The sequence below is a fragment of the Quercus robur genome, chromosome 8 (genome assembly GCF_932294415.1).
Source record: "Quercus robur chromosome 8, dhQueRobu3.1, whole genome shotgun sequence".
Lineage (NCBI taxonomy): Eukaryota > Viridiplantae > Streptophyta > Magnoliopsida > Fagales > Fagaceae > Quercus > Quercus robur.
Window position 1 is genome coordinate 34,358,770 of NC_065541.1, and position 20,184 is coordinate 34,378,953.

At 33.7% G+C, this 20,184-nt stretch overlaps 1 protein-coding gene across 6 annotated transcripts; it reads left to right on the plus strand.

Annotated features, from left to right (window-relative positions):
- The first annotated feature begins 3,942 nt into the window (after window positions 1-3,942).
- On the plus strand, window positions 3,943-19,962 carry LOC126695310 (CSC1-like protein At3g21620). Of its 6 annotated transcripts, none has more exons than XM_050392002.1 (12): window positions 3,943-4,224; window positions 5,928-6,277; window positions 6,568-6,714; window positions 12,547-12,682; window positions 13,211-13,312; window positions 14,655-14,774; window positions 14,939-15,019; window positions 15,283-15,623; window positions 16,271-16,516; window positions 17,649-17,973; window positions 18,688-18,921; window positions 19,450-19,962. In XM_050392002.1, the coding sequence occupies exons 2-12, from the start codon at window positions 5,964-5,966 to the stop codon at window positions 19,702-19,704; spliced, it is 2,301 nt and encodes a 766-aa protein (XP_050247959.1). In that variant the 5' UTR covers window positions 3,943-4,224; window positions 5,928-5,963; the 3' UTR covers window positions 19,705-19,962. The 6 variants fall into 6 exon arrangements, with proteins under 6 accessions (XP_050247959.1, XP_050247961.1, XP_050247958.1 ...); XM_050392004.1 differs by lacking the exon at window positions 3,943-4,224 and adding an exon at window positions 4,233-4,291; XM_050392001.1 differs by lacking the exon at window positions 3,943-4,224 and adding an exon at window positions 4,299-4,455.
- The last annotated feature ends 222 nt before the right edge of the window (window positions 19,963-20,184 follow it).

Below are 20,184 nucleotides of genomic sequence, written 5' to 3' on the forward strand. Positions count from 1 at the left end.
TGGATTAGGGACTAAAAGTGGTAAAATAGAAATGTAGGGACCAAAATAGAAATGACCCCAAAATGTAGAGACGAAAAGAGCATTTACGCCCTCATTTTTTAATAATGCTAGAGATACAAATTATTTTATGAAAAAAGTACAAACTGCCGATGTGGTGTGTGATTATTGGTAAATGAAAAAATAATATTAATTGTGGGATTAATTCAAAACCAATAAGAGGTTTGCCACGTTAATATTTTATAAAAATACTGTAAAATAGTTTGTGATTGTAGCATTATTCTTCATTCTAAAATAAGTAAAGTGGATCAAATTTTTAGGAATTCTAAAGCTGCCAGAAGATCTTAATCTCACAATATTGCCTTAATTATTGTTGTTAATGTTTACACGTGGGTGTGGCTTGTGTCCAGTGGAAGTTTCCACTACACATTGGATGGTGGACACATATCCAAGAGTGGACACGTGTCCATCATCCAACGTGTCCAGTGAAAGTTTCCACTGGACACAAGCCGTGTCCTACACATGTGAATTAAAAGATACACATTACATTAATTAGATGTTACACACTATGTTTGTGTGGCATTTTTTTAGTATAAATTAAATTAACTGATAAAATTAAAAATATCCTAATACCATATGATAATAGAAAGTTAGGAAATTTATCCATTGGACACAAGCCGTGTCCTACACATGTGAATTAAAAGATACACATTACATTAATTAGATGTTACACACTATGTTTGTGTGGCATTTTTTTAGTATAAATTAAATTAACTGATAAAATTAAAAATATCCTAATACCATATGATAATAGAAAGTTAGAAAATTTATTTTGTACATAGAATTCCTATACGAGACGATATCTCTTATTTTGGATATATTCAGTGGGGGTATCTCATCACAAAGATTTCGTTCTTTTCTGCAACTCTAATTCAGCGAAAAAAAGGACAGTCTGCAACTTTAATGCTTAATTTGTCTTCAAATATTAAATGCAATGTCTCAAACCTAATCTAAAGATTCCATTCTACTACCTATACTATAACTAGAGTAATTGGACATTTAGTAAGCATTTTCCCATATATATATATATATATATATGTTGCCAGCTCAGATTTGTAGTATTGTTAACTAATATGAATTGTTTCCTTATTTATTTGCTCCTTAATTATTCCCATTGATAACCTTTTCTTTTCTTTTCTTTTTTCTTTTTAATTATTTTGATACAAGATAAAAATTCTATATTAATCTAATTATTTTGATACAAGATAGAATTTAAGTGTATATGTATGTAAAACTCCCTTTTGAAAACTTAAACTACGGTCATTGCTTCTCACACTCCACGAATACTTATACTGGTGGAATGACTATCACGCCAAAGGTGCGCGGTAGTCTTTTCTTTTTCTTATCCATACTCTTTTGTTACTTTACTAGTAGTTTTAGGACCAAAAATTATTCTATAATTTTTTTTTTTAATCACAACCCTAATGTGGCAGATTGTAAAAAATTAACTACCACTTACACATGTATCTACTATTTTTTATTTACCAATCACACTCTGTCACGTTATAGTTATAGTAAGAAATTGTGAAAAAAAAATTAGTCCTAGGCTTTTTCGTTACTTTACTCAACTTTCTTATTTTTTGAACTCCATTACTTTACTCTTATTATTATTTTCAATATTTTTTTCTACAAGTCTCCCAAGTCCCAATCTCATTTCTTTGATTCTTTCTTCTCCCTTTTAGCCTTTCAGTTTTCCCAATTTACTAATTATTAAGATTAACTGACGTTTGACTTTCTATATTCTTAAAGCCAAGAGTCTTTTTTTTTTTTCAAGAATAACAGCCAAGAAAAAAAGAATGTAGTACGTTTTTTTTTTTTTTTTTTGGAAAGGGCCACAAGCAGGAAGAGAGGGAGAGAACACACTAACGCCACTCTGCAACTTTAATACTTAACTTGCATTAAATTAGTAATGTCCTAATTCTAATTAAGTATCCCGTAATAAATACAGGAGAATATGAAGATTAGATTAAGCTGTAGGAAAATATATACCTTTTATATGATTTTAGTCTTTTATGTGACTATGAATTTGAGTTTGATTTAATGACCAATTGGGAAGATAAGTTATTGGATAGCTAGATCTAACCATGTAGCATTTCTTTTTTCTTTTTTTGGAGAAACTATTTAGCATATTTATGACTTTTTTATGTGCCAAAAACATAACTTTTCTATGAATAAAAAGGAAATCCCACAAAAGAAAGAATCAGCCTTTTTTATTGTCTTTCAATGGTAGAACTAATAGACCACTGTATCTCATCCACTGGCATTTATTTATTTTTTTTGTATGGGGCACAGATCTGGCTTTAGATAAATAGTGGAGCATCTCGGTGCTGACTTGGCTTCAGAAGAAAGAACCTTAATTGGAACATCCTTAACAAAAGCAGCATAATATTAATATATAATTGATATCAGTGGTCTGGACGAAACTGTTTATATTTCTATACCATCACAGAGAATCAGAAGCCAGGGGATGCAAATAATGTGAAGTGCACAAATTAGGTATCACTGTCCGAAATATTTTTTTTACAGCAAAAAGATCAGTGCACTAATCTTACTGGCATTTGTTTTTTCCTTTTTTTTGTTTATTTCTTTTACACAACAATCTAAGCTCACCTTTTTTTTTTTTTTTTTGGATAATCATCTAAGCTCACCTTAATTTGTAGTACAATTCATAAATTTTGTCGTGACAACCGTAAAATAAGGCATTAAAAACTTATTAAACTGACTTAAACAAATATAAACTTATAAATTATCTGTAACTTACACTTTACACCCTGACCAGGGATATGCTTTGACTTTTAAACATCCGAGGTTTCCAGGGACCAGGAGTCCTTCACAGTTCACCCACCATTGTCGGCAAAAATCAAATTAGGCAAATGCATGTGTTACTGTTACCTTTTAAAAAAAATAAAGATATAAAATTTTTCAAAACTTTTTTAGAATTATTTATTGGGAAAATTGTCCTTACAATTTTGTCTAGAATGCTCGCTGTCTTGGGGCAATGATTAAGGAGAATGAAATGTAATCAACTACCTTTTAGGAAGTAGGAAAAGTAACAAAAATTTAAATAAAAAATTGAATTCTTTTATTGAAAGTGAGTCGATTATCTTAAAAAAAATAAACAAAATACACAAAAAATTCAACCTTAAAGTTTGATTGTACGAAAAAGTGTGAGTATAAAAAATTGGTAGGATAAAAACATGTGTGTTTGGTAAAAATGACGAAAAATAAGGAAAGTACAAGGATAAATAACAAATTACTATTATACATTTATTATGAAAAGTAGAAAAATGCAAAATTAACACTTTTTTTGATAAGGTTTTCAATGCCACTTATTCCTACCTAGTTTGGAGAGGGTAAAAAAAAAAAAAAAAAAAAAAAAGGGATGGATCCATAATGAAAAACTTTACTCACCTCATTTTCTTTTTTCTCCCTTCGTAATTTCATATTTTGTATCATTGTTTTTCACCCAACCAAATATAGCGTAAAGGCTTACCTTAGGAGTTAGGACAGGGACAGGGATAGTGGGAACGTTTATTTCGTTTTTGGTTTGAAAAAGCTTGGACAAAAAATGAGGCAATATATATAGTGAGTGGGAGTGGGAGAGATAGGAAGTCAAAGGGCAGCAGTAGAATTCGAAAAACGTAGCCGTTAGAGACATGGACGGCCTTAACAAACCCAATTTTGCCGACAACTAAATCCAAGTGGTCCCTTCGTTTTTTAAGGTTTGGGGTTGGAATGGGGGAGGTTGTGTCCCCTCTATTATGTAGGAGTAATAGTCTAAAACTAATAAATTATTCAAGAAAACATTGAACTCCCATAATTGAACGGATTCATTGAATTAAAAATTACTAAATTACAAAAAAGAAACTGAAACAAAAAAAGAAGCCGAAAGCTGAATCGACTGTTGTCACTTGTCAGTGTTAGAATTACATAACCGGTGCCACCTCATCTCCGATTCACAATCTTAACTCATTTTCCAAACTTGCTCTCTCTCTCTCTCTCTTTTCTTTCAGATAAAGAAAATAAACACACATTTATTGCATTCCATTTAGCTTCGAATCTGCAGATAAAACGCTGCGTTTTGGCTCTGCTCTGAACTCTTGAGGACTCTTTTTAACTCTCTTTTATTGCTTCACTCGTACAGTACACATAAATAGAAACAGAACGGTACTACTTTCTTTCTCTCTTTCTCGTTGATCTTCAAAAAGCTGCGTTTTTAGCTCCGTTTCCCGAGGTCTGTCTCTTGCTTTTGTTTTTTTTTTTTTTTTTTTTCCCTTGTGAGATTTAAAGAGCAGTAGCAGTTATCATTGATCACCAAAACGCAACGTTTTGGCTCTCTGGCTTTGGAGGGAGGCTTCTTCTTGTTTTCTGTGGTGGAGTCGATAGAGACATTGAGAGGTGTGAGAGTGAAAAATTTTATGTTTTGTTTCTGTTTGGTTGCTGAGGAATTGAACTAAAATGACAAGACTAGATCCAATGCATGTTGCGTTTGGTTCTTGAGAAAATGGACCGAAAGTAGAACCAGATGATTTTTCTATTTCTTTGTTTATTTGGGTTCCAAATGCAAATTTTTTTTTTTAAAAAACTCTAATGACTGTCTTTTTAATTTTCATAGTCTGTTTGGTAGCTGAGAAAATTAGAATTTGAGTTTTGTTATATTTTTATGTATGTATGTACATACATACATACATACATAGTATGTTTGGTTATAGTAAATTTTTCCCTTTTTTGTATGTTTGTATATATAGTAAATTTTTTTCCATAATTTTTTAACTTTCAGCGATTAAAAAGATGATCTGAACCCAATGGCTGTTTGGTTCCTGAGTGTTTATCTTACAATTTCACTGCTGTTTGGTTACTGAGAAAATGTGGGGAATTAATAGAGAATAGAACATATATTTCAATTAATTTTTCATTTCTTTGTGGCATAACTCGGAAAAATCAAATGGTGTTGTTTTCAGATATATTGATTAATGAAATCCTCTAGAATTGAAAATTCTCCACGCTCAATTTGGTTGCTGAAAGATGGAGCAAAATTTGACTCTTAAAATTGTGATGGTTATTCAAGTGGAATTTTTTTTTTTTTTTTTTTTTTTTTTTTTTTTTTTAATTTTGCATTTTCTTGGCAGCCAAACAGATTATTTATGGATTCCATCTCTTTTCCTTTCCTAAGTTTCAAAGTTTTTTGAAGGTCATTTATCTTCGTGTCAAGGATTTAACTAATTGTTGAGCAAAACAAGTTTTTTTTTCAGTGGTACTTTATGTTGAGCATCTCTTTGCCTTATCCATTTTTTAAGAAAAATATAATTTTCTTCTGAAGTATCGAGTATGGATAATTCTGAAAGCTGAATATCTCATAGTTTTCTTATTATTTTTTCATCCACTTGTATGATTTTGGGACCAGGAAGTCTCAAATCAAAAGAAAATATTTTCTCAATTTTTTATTTGACTCAGGAATACTTTTGGGATTTTATGGAACACTTACTTCATCATGACTTCACGAGGCACTTTGGTCTAGTGTCTAGTTTTATCATAATGTTTTTTTTTTTTTTTTCCTCTTTCTAATTAAAAAAATTTCTATAGGCTGATCTGAAATCCGAATACCCTGTACATTTGTTTTATAATGGAGATATCATCCTTTTGGTAAAGCACCGAAAGCCAAAAGTAGCTTTAATTTAAACCATATTTCAAGACTAATGTTGTTGTTGTATTTTTTTTTTTTTTTTTCAATTCCTTAATGAAGAAGGGGGACTCTCCCCTTTCACTAAAAACAGACTGCGTCCAAGTTGGTGCCTTGTGAATGTTCTTCAGTTGTATATTACCTGGTTATACATTAAAGCTCAATTTTGTTCCATCTTATGTTTTTTCAGGAAATTATCAGTTTGCTTTTTCTTTGAAGAGGGTACATGGCTACGCTTAAGGACATAGAAATGGCAGCAGCTATCAACTTCCTCACTGCGTTTGCTTTTTTTGTGGCGTTTGCCTTTCTGCGGCTTCAACCTATCAATGATAGGGTTTACTTTCCTAAATGGTATCTGAAGGGTTTAAGGAGCAGTCCATCAAGGTCTGGTGCAGTGGTAGGGAGGTTTGTCAATTTGGACTTCAGGGCATATCTCAGGTTTTTGAAATGGATGCCTGCTGCATTGCAAATGCCAGAGCCTGAGCTAATTGACCATGCAGGGTTGGATTCTGCTGCTTACTTGAGGATCTACTTTGTAGGGTATGCTCAAAAAGATCATTTCTCTGTACCTTGCATGCCTGGCTATGTGATTTTAGCTGTCATTTTTTCAGTCTAATGTTAGCCCATGGAGTTGAGTAGGTATTCTACCTTATCCATGTGTGTAAAAGTCATGGACTAATATATTCTGTCGAATAATTTTTTTTCCCCTGAATACCGTTTGGCACTGGGAGTATATAATGTATCAACCAAACTGTTTTTCTTTAAAACAATTTTGATTTGTTACTTTATCCTCTTTCACTGATTCTACCATTTCTGCTATTAAAGTGCAGATTAAAAATTTTTGTTCCTATTACATTCCTGGCTTTTGCTATCATCGTACCTGTCAATTGGACCAATGGCACCTTGGAGCACTCAAATTTAACTTATAGTGACATTGATAAGCTTTCTATTTCAAATATTCCACTTGGATCTCTTAGGTATGCAGAACCTTTTCTTGCTTTGTTGTATCTTTTTTGTTCCTTATATGTTATATTTTCTTATCTATCCTGGTCAAATGTTATTTATGAAATTTTTGTTGACACTATGTTCTGATTCTTCATTGTAGCAGTCCTGATTTCATTTACACTTATTAATAATGAATTTTCCAAACTTGATTCTTACATTAAAATTATATACTGTATCACTTTATTGTTTCAACTGAAAATTTTTTTTTCTAGCATCTTAAATTTTTATGGAAGTCCACGGGAAAGTTGGAATGATGTGGCTAGACTAAATCTATGGCTTGGTGAGTTTGATACATAAATTGTTGTTAAAATTGACCATTCATTTAACCTTTTATGAAAATGAATATTTTGAACTGTAAAGGGCCAAATAGAAAACTGAATCAAACATGAAGGATCCAAATGAAAATTTTGAAATGTAAATGGTCAAAATAAAATCAACCCCAAACTTTATGGGCTAAGTCAAATTTAAACCATTCTAAACAATGAGCCGAAATTAACAAATTCAATCTATCTTTAGGTTTGCATCAAGGATCCACATTAAGTCCATAACTCTTGGCACTAGTAATGGATGATCTCATTAAGTTGATCCAAGAGGAAGTCTCTTGGTGTACGCTTTTTGCAGATGATATAGTTTTATTGGATGAAACTAGAAGTGAAGTTAATGTCAAGTTAGAAATTTGGCGAAATTCTCTAGAATCTAAAGGCTTTCTATTAAGTAGGACTAAAACAAAGTACATGGAATGTAGTGAAAGTCAAAACATAAACAAATGGACAGTAAGACTTAATGGTCAAGAGATACTAAATAGTGACAGCTTTCGATATCTTGGATCTGTAATTCATAAAGATGGAGAGATTTAGAAGGATGTGAATCATAGCATAAGAGAAAGGAGATGGAGTGGTGAAGTGCATCAGATGTATTTTGCAATCATAGAGTACCTATTAAGTTAAAAGGAAAATTTTAGAATACTACTATACAACCACCTATACTCTATGGTACCAAATGCACGACGAAACTGTAACTAGTATGAGAACAAGTAGAGGAACCTCAAATGAGTTTCCTATTGGGGAGGTGAGCAACATTCAGACCTTGGCTAATATTCTTCAGTGCAGGGTGGGCAGTTTGCCTATGATTTACTTGGGTATGCCACTGGGAACTTTGTATAAAACATCCTCTATTTGGAATCCGATTCTTGAGAGGTTGGAAAAGAAGCTTTCAGGCTGGAAGCGGCTTTACTTGACAAAGGGTGGTAGACTCACTTTGTTGAAAAGTACCCTTTCAAGCCTTCCGACTTATTACCTTTCCCTTTTTACTATCCCTAAAGCTGTGGCGACTGGATTGGAATGTATTTAGAGGAACTTTTTGTGGGGTTCTTCAGTTGAGTGTTTCAAATATTCGTTGGTGGCTTGGGAAAAGGCTTGTTTACCGCACAAGTTGGGTGGCTTGAGAATTCGGAATTTGGCGTCTTTTAATCAAGCCCTATTAGGGAAATGGCTTTGGAGGTATGGCCATGAAATCACTCATCTATGGCGAAGGGTCATAGCCATGAAATATGGGGAGGGGAAAGGGGGTTGGTGCACTAGAGTTTGCAGAAGGACTCATGGTTGTGGTTTATGGCGGAGCATTAGTGAAGGTTGGGAAAGTTTTGCGAAGCTTCTGTCTTTTGTGGTGGGGGATGGTTCTCGTATTCTTTTTTGGCATGATAAATGGATTGGGGATGTCCCTTTTAAAATTCTTGATCATTATTTTTGTGTTCTGCCAATAAAGAAGCTTATGTTTCTGAAGTGTTAAGCCCTCCGGTGGGTGATAATGACAAAGTGTGGAGTTCAAGCTTTTTTAGGGATTTCAATGATTGGGAGTTAGCGGCTTCATACTCCCTTCTTCAATTCATCCAAACCCGGATTCCTAGGAGTGATGGGTGCGACAGGCTTCATTGGGGTCTTAATGGAAATGGGAAGTTTAACATTCGGTCTTTTTATCATAAGATTCGAAATGCAACCCATTCCACTTTCCCTTGGAAGGGAATTTGGAAAGTTAGGGTTCCTAAAAGAGTGGCATTTTTTATGTGAACAGTAGCTCATGGTTAGATTCTAACTTTGGGTAACCTTATACTTCGTGGTCGCCCTTTGGCGAATCGTTGCTGTACGTGCTGTTGTAATGCGGAATCTGTGGATCACCTATTACTTTTTTGTTCGATAGCTCATTCTTTGTAGCCGTATATGCTCTGGCTATTTGGGATCGATTGGGTCATGCCAGGTTCAGTAGCGGACTTATTATTTTGTTGGTACCATTGGCTTGGGAAGCATAGTTCTGATATTTGGAATTTGGTTTCAAGCTATTTAATGTGGACTATTTGGACTAAACGGAATAGGCGTTCTTTTGAGGATAAGGAGAAAACTGTGGTTCAATCATTAGATTTATGCCATCGTACCCTCTTTGATTGGTCTTGGTGTTGGGGTCTCTTAGATTGTTTTACCCTTATGGAATTCCTTTCATCTATTAGTATTTCTTAGTGGCTGCTTATGTTTTTTTTTGTTCACTACTGTGAACTCTTTGTATTTTCGTGTTTTTCCCTTATTAATAATATTTTCTTCTTACTTATCAAAAAAAAAAAAAAAGTTTCCTATCACTATAGGTTTGCATTGAGGATCACATTAAGTCCATAACTCTTTGCACTAGTAATGGATGATCTTATTAAATTGATCCAAGAGGAAGTCCTTGGTATACACTTTTTGCAAATGATATAGTTTTAATGGATGAAACTAGAAGTGAAGTTAATGTCAAGTTAGAAATTTGGCGAAATGCTCTAAAATTTAAAGGCTTTCTATTAAGTAGGACTAAAACAAAGTACATGGAATGTAGTGAAAGTCAAAACATAAACAAATGGACGGTAAGACTTGATAGAGATACTAAATAGTGACAGCTTTCGATATCTTGGATCAGTAATTCATAAAGATGGAGAGATTTAGAAGGATGTGAATCATAGGATAAGAGGAAGGAGATGGAGCGGTGAAGTGCATCAAAATATCCCTAAAATGAAAGGAAAATTTTGGAAGGCTACAATACAACCACCTATACTTTATGGTACTGAATGTTGGATCGTTAAGAAGCAACATATCCCTAAAATGAGGGTAGGTGAAATGGGATTTTTTTTTTTGACATGGAACCTTACCAAGGCACGACCTTTTTGGACCCAACCCTAGGGAGTAAAATAAGGGTAACTACCATAACCATATATCAAGTAATCCAGGAGAACTTTCAGTGGGTATTGAACCTAGAATGTCTAGGTCTACAACTCATCCCAAGCCTTTAGACCCTAGATAAAATGAGAATTTTAAGAAGGATAAGTAGAAATACAATGAAAGATAGGATTCGAAATGAGGAAACTCGCATAAAGATAGGGCGGCCCCTATTAATAAAAAGATGAGAGAGAGTCACTTAAGATGGTTTGGTCATGTTCAAAAGAGAGCGACTGACTAATGCACTTATAAGGAAGAGTGAGTTGATTTAAGTTGAGGGAACGAAAAAGATAGAGGAAGACCAAAAAAACACATTAGCAGAAGTAATAAAAAAGGAAATGTCAATTTAGAAAGTAATAGAGAGTATGACTTTAGATAAAATAGAATAGAGGAAAATAATACATGTAACCGACCCTAACTAAACTGATGAAGATCCATGGCTGACCCAAAATTTTGAGACTAAGGCTTTTTGTTGTTGTAAAGGTATATGATGTATATCTATAACAATACATAACCAAGTTTATATATAAAAATAATAGGCTAACAATGGGCAACACTAAGGTTGGACTCTCAACAACCAATTACCAATCGAATGTCCAGCAGAATCCGATTAAAGTGGACCAAACTAACATTAGTAGTTGAAGTTGCATGATATCTAGGCAATTAGTCTTTTTTACCAAAATTTTTTTTTTTTTTTTTATATAAAAAGTTATTGCATAAAACTTTTTATTTTCTAAAAAATTTCTTTCCAAAAAAATCGTACAAATACACATCACAAGATCAAGAAATTTTTCTTACTACGTTTACAACATTTTTACAACAAATCACAGGTGGTTAGTTATTATTGGTTCAAATTTCAAACTAATGCTAAGATTATTTTTTTGCTTCAACAATAACAACTAATAACAACTTGTCACTTAGGATTTGTTGTAAAATTGTTGTAGATATATCATTTCTCTTTCATTTCACCACATTTGTGGGTTAGAAAATTAATTATGTTTCCAAATATCCTAGGCAACACCAATGTCAAGCTCACCTACATCACACTTATGGCCTACTGATTTGACAATTTGACTCCGAATATTACACACCTCAAAGAAATAACTTAATTTTTTGAAAAGATGGAAATCCTTTAAATTACAGGAAATATTGCTAAATTTATGGGGTACATAAAATTAAATGTCAGAAATCATTTTCCTATATTAAAAAAAAAAAAAAAAATCAGAAATCATCATCCATGAAATTGAATTTACCCCTACAACATCCCAACTTCCACAACATCAATTACATAATCCAATTCATGGCCATATATTGCCCCATGGGCAGGGTCGGTGAAATTACTTCATGGCAAAGAATTCAATTAAGGGTGCTTACTAACATGAACAACTTAGTTTCACAAATGCAATAGCTCAAGAGAGAGATGAAAATAATATGAGATTAGAAGGGTGACAAGCATCCACAATATGGAAAAAAACATCTTAAGAAATATGGAACTTTATCAAGGAACATTCAATGGACATAACCACTAAAGCAAATTCAAACCTGTCCTTAAAACCTATAGCAAACCACACATAGCAATGCCTAACATGGAAATGTATAAAATTAATTATTATTCACTACTACGGGCTCCAAAGATTCTGTCAAAGACTCGTTAAAATTTAAATGTAAAGCCCTAAAGTTCTAATACCATTTATTTTCTGAAAAGAAATAAAGCATGCATCTTGAGAACATGTGGATTTGATTAGGTAAGGTGTGACAGTTCCCAATGATTCCCATCAATCCCTGCTAGTATTTAAGATTGAGGTTAGCTCTTACTAGCTGATTTGGGGTTGGTGAGGCCTGAATCAAAGATAGGGATGGGGATTGGCATAAAGAACTTGAGAGAGAGTGAGATTAAGGAGGAGTTGGTGGCTACCAATATGGAAGGGAGGTGGTATGTGGTGTTTCCCCTGCATTGAGCGGAAATACCATGTACTTTTTCATGGAGAGCACTAGGGCAACTTGAAACGAGAAGAAATAAATAAATAGTGGGTAATCAGGGTTAAGACTATTTACCAAAGTGCTCCTACTTAAATTACTTATTAGAAATTAGGGAAAATATTTTAGTTTTGCCCAAGTACAATATTAGGTTATATGCTAATTAAATTTTCTTTCAATATCTAATAATCAATTAATATTATTAAAATAAAGAATATTAAAATTTATGGGATGTTACATAAATCCACTGTCTTTCAAATCATTAGTTTTGCCCTCAGTTACCTTTTCTTATTTTGATGGCTACCTCTCTTTTTCCTTTTTTTTTTTTTTTTCTCTGTTTTTTTTTATGAGTAATCTTGATGGCTTCCTCTTTTGTCTGACAAAACCGTAAAGATATTAAGGATTGTCTGTATATCTTTGCTTTCTTGGTTTCAACTTTTAGCATATATATTACAAGGCAACTGGTGTACTGGCCTATGGAGTGGACACTAATACATCACCGTATATATCAACTGGTTCTTAGATTTGACCCAGTATGCAACAACATTCTAATGAAAATTTTCAATTAACTTTATCTAATTTTTGTTGCAGATTTTGGACCCATTTGGTAATGGCTTATGTTTTTACCTTCTGGACATGCTATGTTTTGAAAAAAGAGTACGAGATAGTTGCATCGATGAGGTTGCATTTTCTTGCATCAGAAAAACGGCGTCCCGATCAGTTTACAGTAAGTTCAAACTTTTTGTATCATCAAACTAATGGGATATGGGCCAAAGGCCAAGTCCCTGTAGCATGATAGTGCAGGTATAGCATCTGAATGGGTGGGATGGGGGTCAGGCTATCAGCAGTTCAACAGCTTAGGAAAATGTGATTATTTTTAGGTGTCCCTTGCATTTCTATAGGTTCTCATTACTTGTCATTATATATGAAAAAAAAGGGGGGGGGGGGGGGGGGTGGGCGGGAATAGCTGGATAAGTGCAGTCAAGTATATAACCCTTTCCATGTGCGCTATGAGCTTATATATATGGGGAAGTTAATTTCTTTAATCTGTCTTAAGTACCTAAATGATGGGTGGGACAATCAGGAGCTGTCAGATGTTGGATATTTATATTTTTACTTCAGTTAAAGGGCTATGCCAAGTTGCCAACCCTTGTATTTTGAGATCATATTCTTTCTCAGGATTGTAGTAGGCTATAGGTCAACATTTAGTTTACATGTTGATATATCTTATATTTAGTTATTCTGTTGGGTGCAGGTACTTGTAAGAAATGTGCCACCAGATCCTGATGAGTCAGTTAATGAGCTTGTGGAACACTTTTTTCTTGTCAACCATCCTGAACACTATTTCACCCACCAGGTTTGATTCTGTAGTTCTCCATGTATAAAGCGTACAAGTACCTGCATAAACCAAAATCAACTACATAAATACATATATAGATGCATACTCACACATATGCATTGCAGGCATCATAAATGCATACAAATGTAAGTGCATATACTCCACACGGAGACACATTCATTGATATGTACACCCATGCATACATCTTGAGTATCACAGTCATAGTTTGAAGCGGCTGATACAACTGTTATATGAAGGATGCAAATTTTGTTGCTGCACATGTTTGTAATCCCCTTTTCTACCTAATTGGTGTGCGTCTCCAGTTAAAGAACAAGTATGGGTTGTAATTAGTGTGATCTTAATGTGAAGTGCAGTTCTGTTACCTATCAAAAAAAAAAAGTTATTCTCATTACTATGGTTCGATGGGCGTTGTATCATCTTGGACCACTATACCCCAACCAAGGAAATTTGGGTGATTGGTAATGAGATCATCTATATTTATAGTCCCTTTCTTGTGTTCTTGGAAAATATGGAGAACACTGTGGAGACTGGTTTCCATTTTTTTTTTTTTGGGTGAATGATTTCAAGGGAATAGTATTAGCTTTGAGGTATAGATAATTTAGGGAAAAGGATAGCCGCATTTTTTGCATGTCTCATCTCCATTGACCATATCATTTTTCTTTTAGTGGGGTCATGTGGGGGAAGAGGGGGGGGGAGAAGGTTCAGAATGACCTTGAGAGGGTAGATAAATACACATGCTTATCTATGTTATCAAACCTTGAAATCAGGGGTGGAGCTACATGTTACGCTGGGGTATGAAAATTTCTTTTTACTATATAGAAATATTTGATATTTTAATAATTAGCAGCCCCCCAAAATATTTGTTTCAGTCCAATAATGTTCTTAAAAAAATTGTCCAATTTGTTTAGTTGTTATAGAGAATGTATTGTTTCTCAAATTCATTTTTTATGGTAAAATGTGTTCTCGTATCTCTTGAAGTTTTGGATCATTCATGTTTTTGAACACTTCTTTAATTCAATTGAAATTTTTTTACTCATAATGGTAGGCAATTTGGTAACTTCTATTGAAAAGGAAAATTGTAAGGATTTCACTATGGAAGATGGTGAAAGATTAATTTAATACTATGAAACATTTAATTTTAAGGATTTCATTATGAAAGATACTAATTTCTGTGTATGTGTATGAAAGTTTGTATAAACTAATAAATTAATAACACAAATCGGCCCCTCCAAACAAAAATTTCTGGCTCCGTCCCTGCTTGAAATGCACAAGTTTACAAACCAGTTACTATGTGAAGGATTATTTTTCTTTAGTTTCTTACCTAGGTTTATACATGCAGGTCGTTTACAATGCAAACAAACTTTCTGATTTGGTCAAGGAGAAGAAGAAAATACAGAACAGGCTTGACTACTATCAACTTAAATATTCTAGAAATCAATCTAAAAGGCCTTTTTCAAAGGTAATGCACCTGCTAATGGTTTGGTGCTGTATGTGATTCTTTCCAGATTTTTTTTCTGTATCTAATTCTGATACCTTTTGGAGGGTTGTTTTTCATAGTCAAATGAAAAGAACAATTGCCATCGTATTATGTCTCACCTTTTGTAACTAATGTCTTATGAGCAGACTGGTTTTCTAGGCCTATGTGGAGATAAGGTGGATGCAATTGATTTTTATGCATCTAAGATTGAAAAACTTTCAGAAGAGGTAAGCCACACTTTATTGAGCATCTTGAGTTTGCTTATGATAGCTTATTGTGACTTCCTAGAAAGAGTTAAAGTAATGGTTGAGTAGTTAAATTCACTTTGTTCTATCAGTTTAATTCTAATGTGATTTTAGTGCTCAAGGACCTTACTTGAGGAAAGTTTTTCTGTTCAAATGTGTTCCTTTTACCATTCTAGTGGCATGATTGCAATTGAGTTGAGAAAAAGCATGTTTGTAATACTATCTTTTTAATGAATAATTTTCAGATAGCCTCGGAGAAAGAGAAGATAATGAACAATCCTAAACATATCATGCCAGCGGCATTTGTTTCCTTCAAAACTCGATGGGGTGCAGCTGTTTGTGCACAAACTCAACAGTCCAGGAATCCGACTATATGGTTAACTGAGTGGGCACCGGAGCCACGTGATGTATTTTGGGATAACTTGGCGATTCCATATGTTTCACTCACAATTAGGAGGCTTATTATTGCTGTTGCTTTCTTTTTCCTTACCTTCTTTTTCATGATTCCCATTGCGTTTGTACAAACGCTTGCAAACATTGAGGGTATTGAAAAAGCATTGCCTTTCCTAAAGCCCATAATTGAATTGTGAGTGTCCTCCACTTCTTTTTCTTTGCATTGCTAGAGTAAGAATATGGAAGGACTTCACTTACTTTAATGTCATCATCTTTTTCACATTTTGCACATCATGAAAGAAAATAAAAGAATAAACACACAGGAGGAGAAAATAGTAAGATATTAAAGGTTAGCTTAGCAGTGACACAGCAAGTCAGTTTGGTTTACTCATGAGAAGCCATTCTGTACCATTACTTGTAGATGCGGTACTTAATCTGTGGTTTTCATTTAGCTTATGGTTCTTTACTGGTAAATGTAGTCTCTGGAATTTCCTTCCTGCTTGAAAAATTTTAGTTGATAGTCTGTGGTAGTTTGAGAGTGAAGACGGCATTTAGAAAGCTACAATGTTTCCAGATGTCATGTTTTGGGCTACCTTAAAAGTAGTTATATGGGCTCAGGCTAATTCCTGTGTGTATAACATAATTTAAAAAAATCAATTACCACCTTTACTTTGATATGAAATTCATACCATTCTATTTCTTGAAGATCCTTCAATTTAGTTGTAATTATAAAAAAATTGAATGGTGTTTGTTCATGATTGTTTTACCCTGAACTTGTGCAGTTGTTCTTTATGTCATTATCTACTAATATATACTAACAGACCCTATTGTTTCTTGCAGGAAAGGAATAAAGTCATTTATCCAAGGATTCCTTCCAGGGATTGCTTTGAAGATTTTTCTCATTTTTCTACCCACAATATTGATGATAATGTCAAAATTTGAAGGATTTATTAGCATATCTTTTCTAGAAAGGAGATCGGCAACTAGATATTACATTTTCCAATTTATTAATGTCTTTCTTGGGAGCATAATTACTGGAACTGCATTTCAACAACTAAATAATTTCATTCACCAGTCCGCAAATGAGTATGTCCTTTCCATTCATCTATTATGCATTATATATTTTTTTTTATTAAACATTTATAGTTGTGTAAAATATGGCCACCTTGTGATTGTTGGAAGAGTCAATTTATTTTTTTGATAATTTGATAATTGGGAGAGGGGGATTTGAACTCTGTATGTCTCCTTTGGAAACACCAGGAGGTGCCAACTAGGTGAGCTACAAGACTATTCGTATTTTAGTAGAGCTAGTATTTGTTTTGCTCTGATTAGCATTACCAGCTTTTCTTAAGCCATGGATATACCAATTTAATGTACATTCCAACTGTTGTTCTCAATTGCAATTTCTGAATTAATGACTTTTGATCCTTCCTGCTGGATGTTGTAGTAATATGGCTGCAATTAAGGTGCTCAGTACATAACACATCTTTGTTCATTTTTTTTTTGCTAAGCAACACATCTTTGTTCATTGTGGACCATCTAGAGTCCGTTTTGTGTGTTATTTGCTAAAGGCAAGATTTCCCAGTGATCTTGATTGGCCTTATATCTATTGTTTCTTAGTTTCATTAATATGTGTCCCAAAGCAAGACCTGGTTTCCTCATTAAAATTGATGGATTCTTAGGGAGAATTTTTCTGTATCTTAATATAATTTAGACATATGATAGAAAAAAAAAATTTAGTATTTTGCAGAATGTCTTTTATACCACTTATACATTATAATTTATCATGCAGTAGTCTGGTAGTCTGAATTAATCTCTTATTTAAAAAAATATAAATTATCAAGCTCAATTTAGTTTGGTTCTATGCTTTACCATTTAAAGAAAGCTTTCTGCATCATCACTATTAATAGATATTTTGAAAAGCTTTATCCATCAATTTCAGTTTTTACTTAATGTTCATGACTTAACCCGTGCATAGATAATGGCAGATGTGACCATCATATACTACAATAAAAGCATTTTTCCAGCAGTTTTCTAAAGCAAGTGTTTCATCTATTTCCAATTTGTTGAAGTTTTCTGGCTTGTCTTAAAGCATACTATACAATTCTTCACCTCTTTGTACGACTGCCATAGGTTGATCTAGCATATTAGATGTGTTATTTACATTCTTCATATGCTCTCTAACTGATATGAGAATTTTTATAATAAAATTGTGCAGTATCCCAAAGACAATTGGTGTGTCCATTCCAATGAAGGCAACTTTCTTCATAACTTACATAATGGTTGATGGGTGGGCTGGAGTTGCTGGAGAAATTCTAAGGCTGAAGCCATTGGTAATTTATCACATCAGAAATTTTTTCCTTGTGAAGACTGAAAAGGATAGGGAAGAGGCAATGGATCCTGGAACTCTTGGTTTCAACACAGGCGAACCTCAAATACAACTTTATTTCTTACTTGGCCTTGTTTACGCTGTGGTGACTCCTGTCTTGCTTCCATTCATCATAGTATTCTTTGGATTGGCATATGTTGTATACCGTCATCAGGTAAATGTAGCCCATTATTATTATTATTTAAATGAAGTATTTTCATATGTTTGTAATGTAAGTATAGTGATAATTTATTTTCTGATCTGATAAGCAAGGAGGAAATACTGTTTAAGCATTTGTCTCAATTTGCATATGATATTGTACTTGTTTATCCCTTTTGCTAAATTCAAATTGAGGCATTTTTTTTCAATACTTTGTGTGTAGTTGGGAACCTCAAACTGCATACAAAGGTAAGCTCAAGTTAGAGGAGTGTATTACATGCTCAGTTTGTTCTCCAGTTTGGGGATTGTTAAATAGCTAATAATTGAATTTTGTGAAATGTTTATTTTTATGACTGGTTTTCTCTTGGATGTTGGCATTCATACTCTAGAGTGGCAGCTTTTTTCTTTATTTCATACGCAAAACATCTGAAATGGTTGTTGGCTCTATCACTTCAGGCTTTTCTGTCTGGTGTTTACTTGCTCTTTTATTTGAACAGGCTGGTGATATGATCATTCTTTTGAATTTACGTTTAGTTTTAAAAATAAATTTTGCAACCAAAATAATCAATATAGATGCATATCTGATGAACCTTCTTAGTGTAAAGCATTAACTGCACTTGGTCATAATGCTGATGAGTAATTTAGGCCTGCCTGCTAGAAGTTCTGCTATATATTGCCAGGCTTGATGGGGAAACTTTGCTCTGATGAAACTCTTGTATGAAATCTGCAGATTATAAATGTCTACAATCAGGAGTACGAGAGTGCTGCTGCATTCTGGCCTGATGTCCATGGGCGCATAATTGCTGCCCTAGTTGTCTCACAGTTGCTACTGATGGGATTATTAAGTACAAAAGAAGCTGCTCAGTCAACTCCACTGCTCATTGCACTCCCAGTGTTAACCATATGGTTTCATATCTTCTGCAAAGGCCGTTATGAACCTGCTTTTGTTAAATATCCATTACAGGTTTGTGTATGTTTTCTTTTTGTTAATGTCTGTTGCACACAACCTTGGAAACACAATTTCAGTTATAATTTTGAAATCATGTTTTGAAAACACGATTTCACAAACTAACTAAAACCATGTTTTGAAGACACAATTTCAACTGATGTGGTGTACACACGCCATACACACTAGTGTCTAATAATCATTGCTCTTTCTTTTATAGGTGGATTGTTTGCAAGAAACAAATCATTGCTTTGTGGTGTTTCATTACTTACTATTGGGTTGACACCCCCTTTTTTCCTATTTATTTGGTCAAAACTTTTCTTCTGACCACCTCTTTGTCATAACTTATGGGTCTTTTTTCATCTATAATAGTTCTCTAACATTTTGTTTGTTTGACAGATTAATGTGAGCTTTTGAATGATATATCTAAAAATAATGTCAACATCCTTGTATTCTCACCCTCTCCCTCTCCCTCTCCCTCCCCTTTCTTCCTTTTGTTTTTGGTCTTATACCCGTATTATATTTTTCTTTTGGTGTATTTTTCAGGAAGCAATGATGAAAGATACCTTGGAACGTGCAAAGGAGCCAAACCTGAACTTGAAAGGGTTTCTTGAAAATGCCTACATTCACCCAGTTTTTGTGGAAGAAGATGATAGTGAGAGTCATGCAGCCACAGAAGAAGAAGATAAAGAACCTAAGCTCATCCCAACAAAGCGACAATCTCGAAGGAATACACCTTTGGCCAGCAAACATAGTGGTTCGTTATCATCCTTGCTGCCTGAAGCTACTGAGGAGCATTGACAGGACAGGCTTTATAATGTGACTTGGACTCTTCCTTCACTAACCAATATAAATGTTTGTGGCTATAAAAGGAGGTGGTTAAGTGGGCAATTATACACGACAGTAGGCAAATTTAGTTCAGTTTCTAGCAAAACAAAATAAGTAAAAAAAAAAAAAAGATTAAATGGGGGGGTGTATACATAACTTAGTGTTGCAAGACATCAAATAATTAAAAAGACATATTTAGAATGAATTATATTTGAAATTCTTTTGCGGTGACATGACTTTAAGAAGCAACTCTTTTTATAGAATCAAATCAATCCAATTGTGAGTTTGCCAACGAAGGTTTGCTTTAAACAGTAGAAAAATTCTCAATGACATAATATAAGGTATTTTTTCCACAATGATATTTAATAAATAAATAAATAACTGGATGAGTTTTTGGAAAGTTGAATGTATCGTTGGTAGGAAGTGATACCTTGAATACCGTACGAAGTGAAA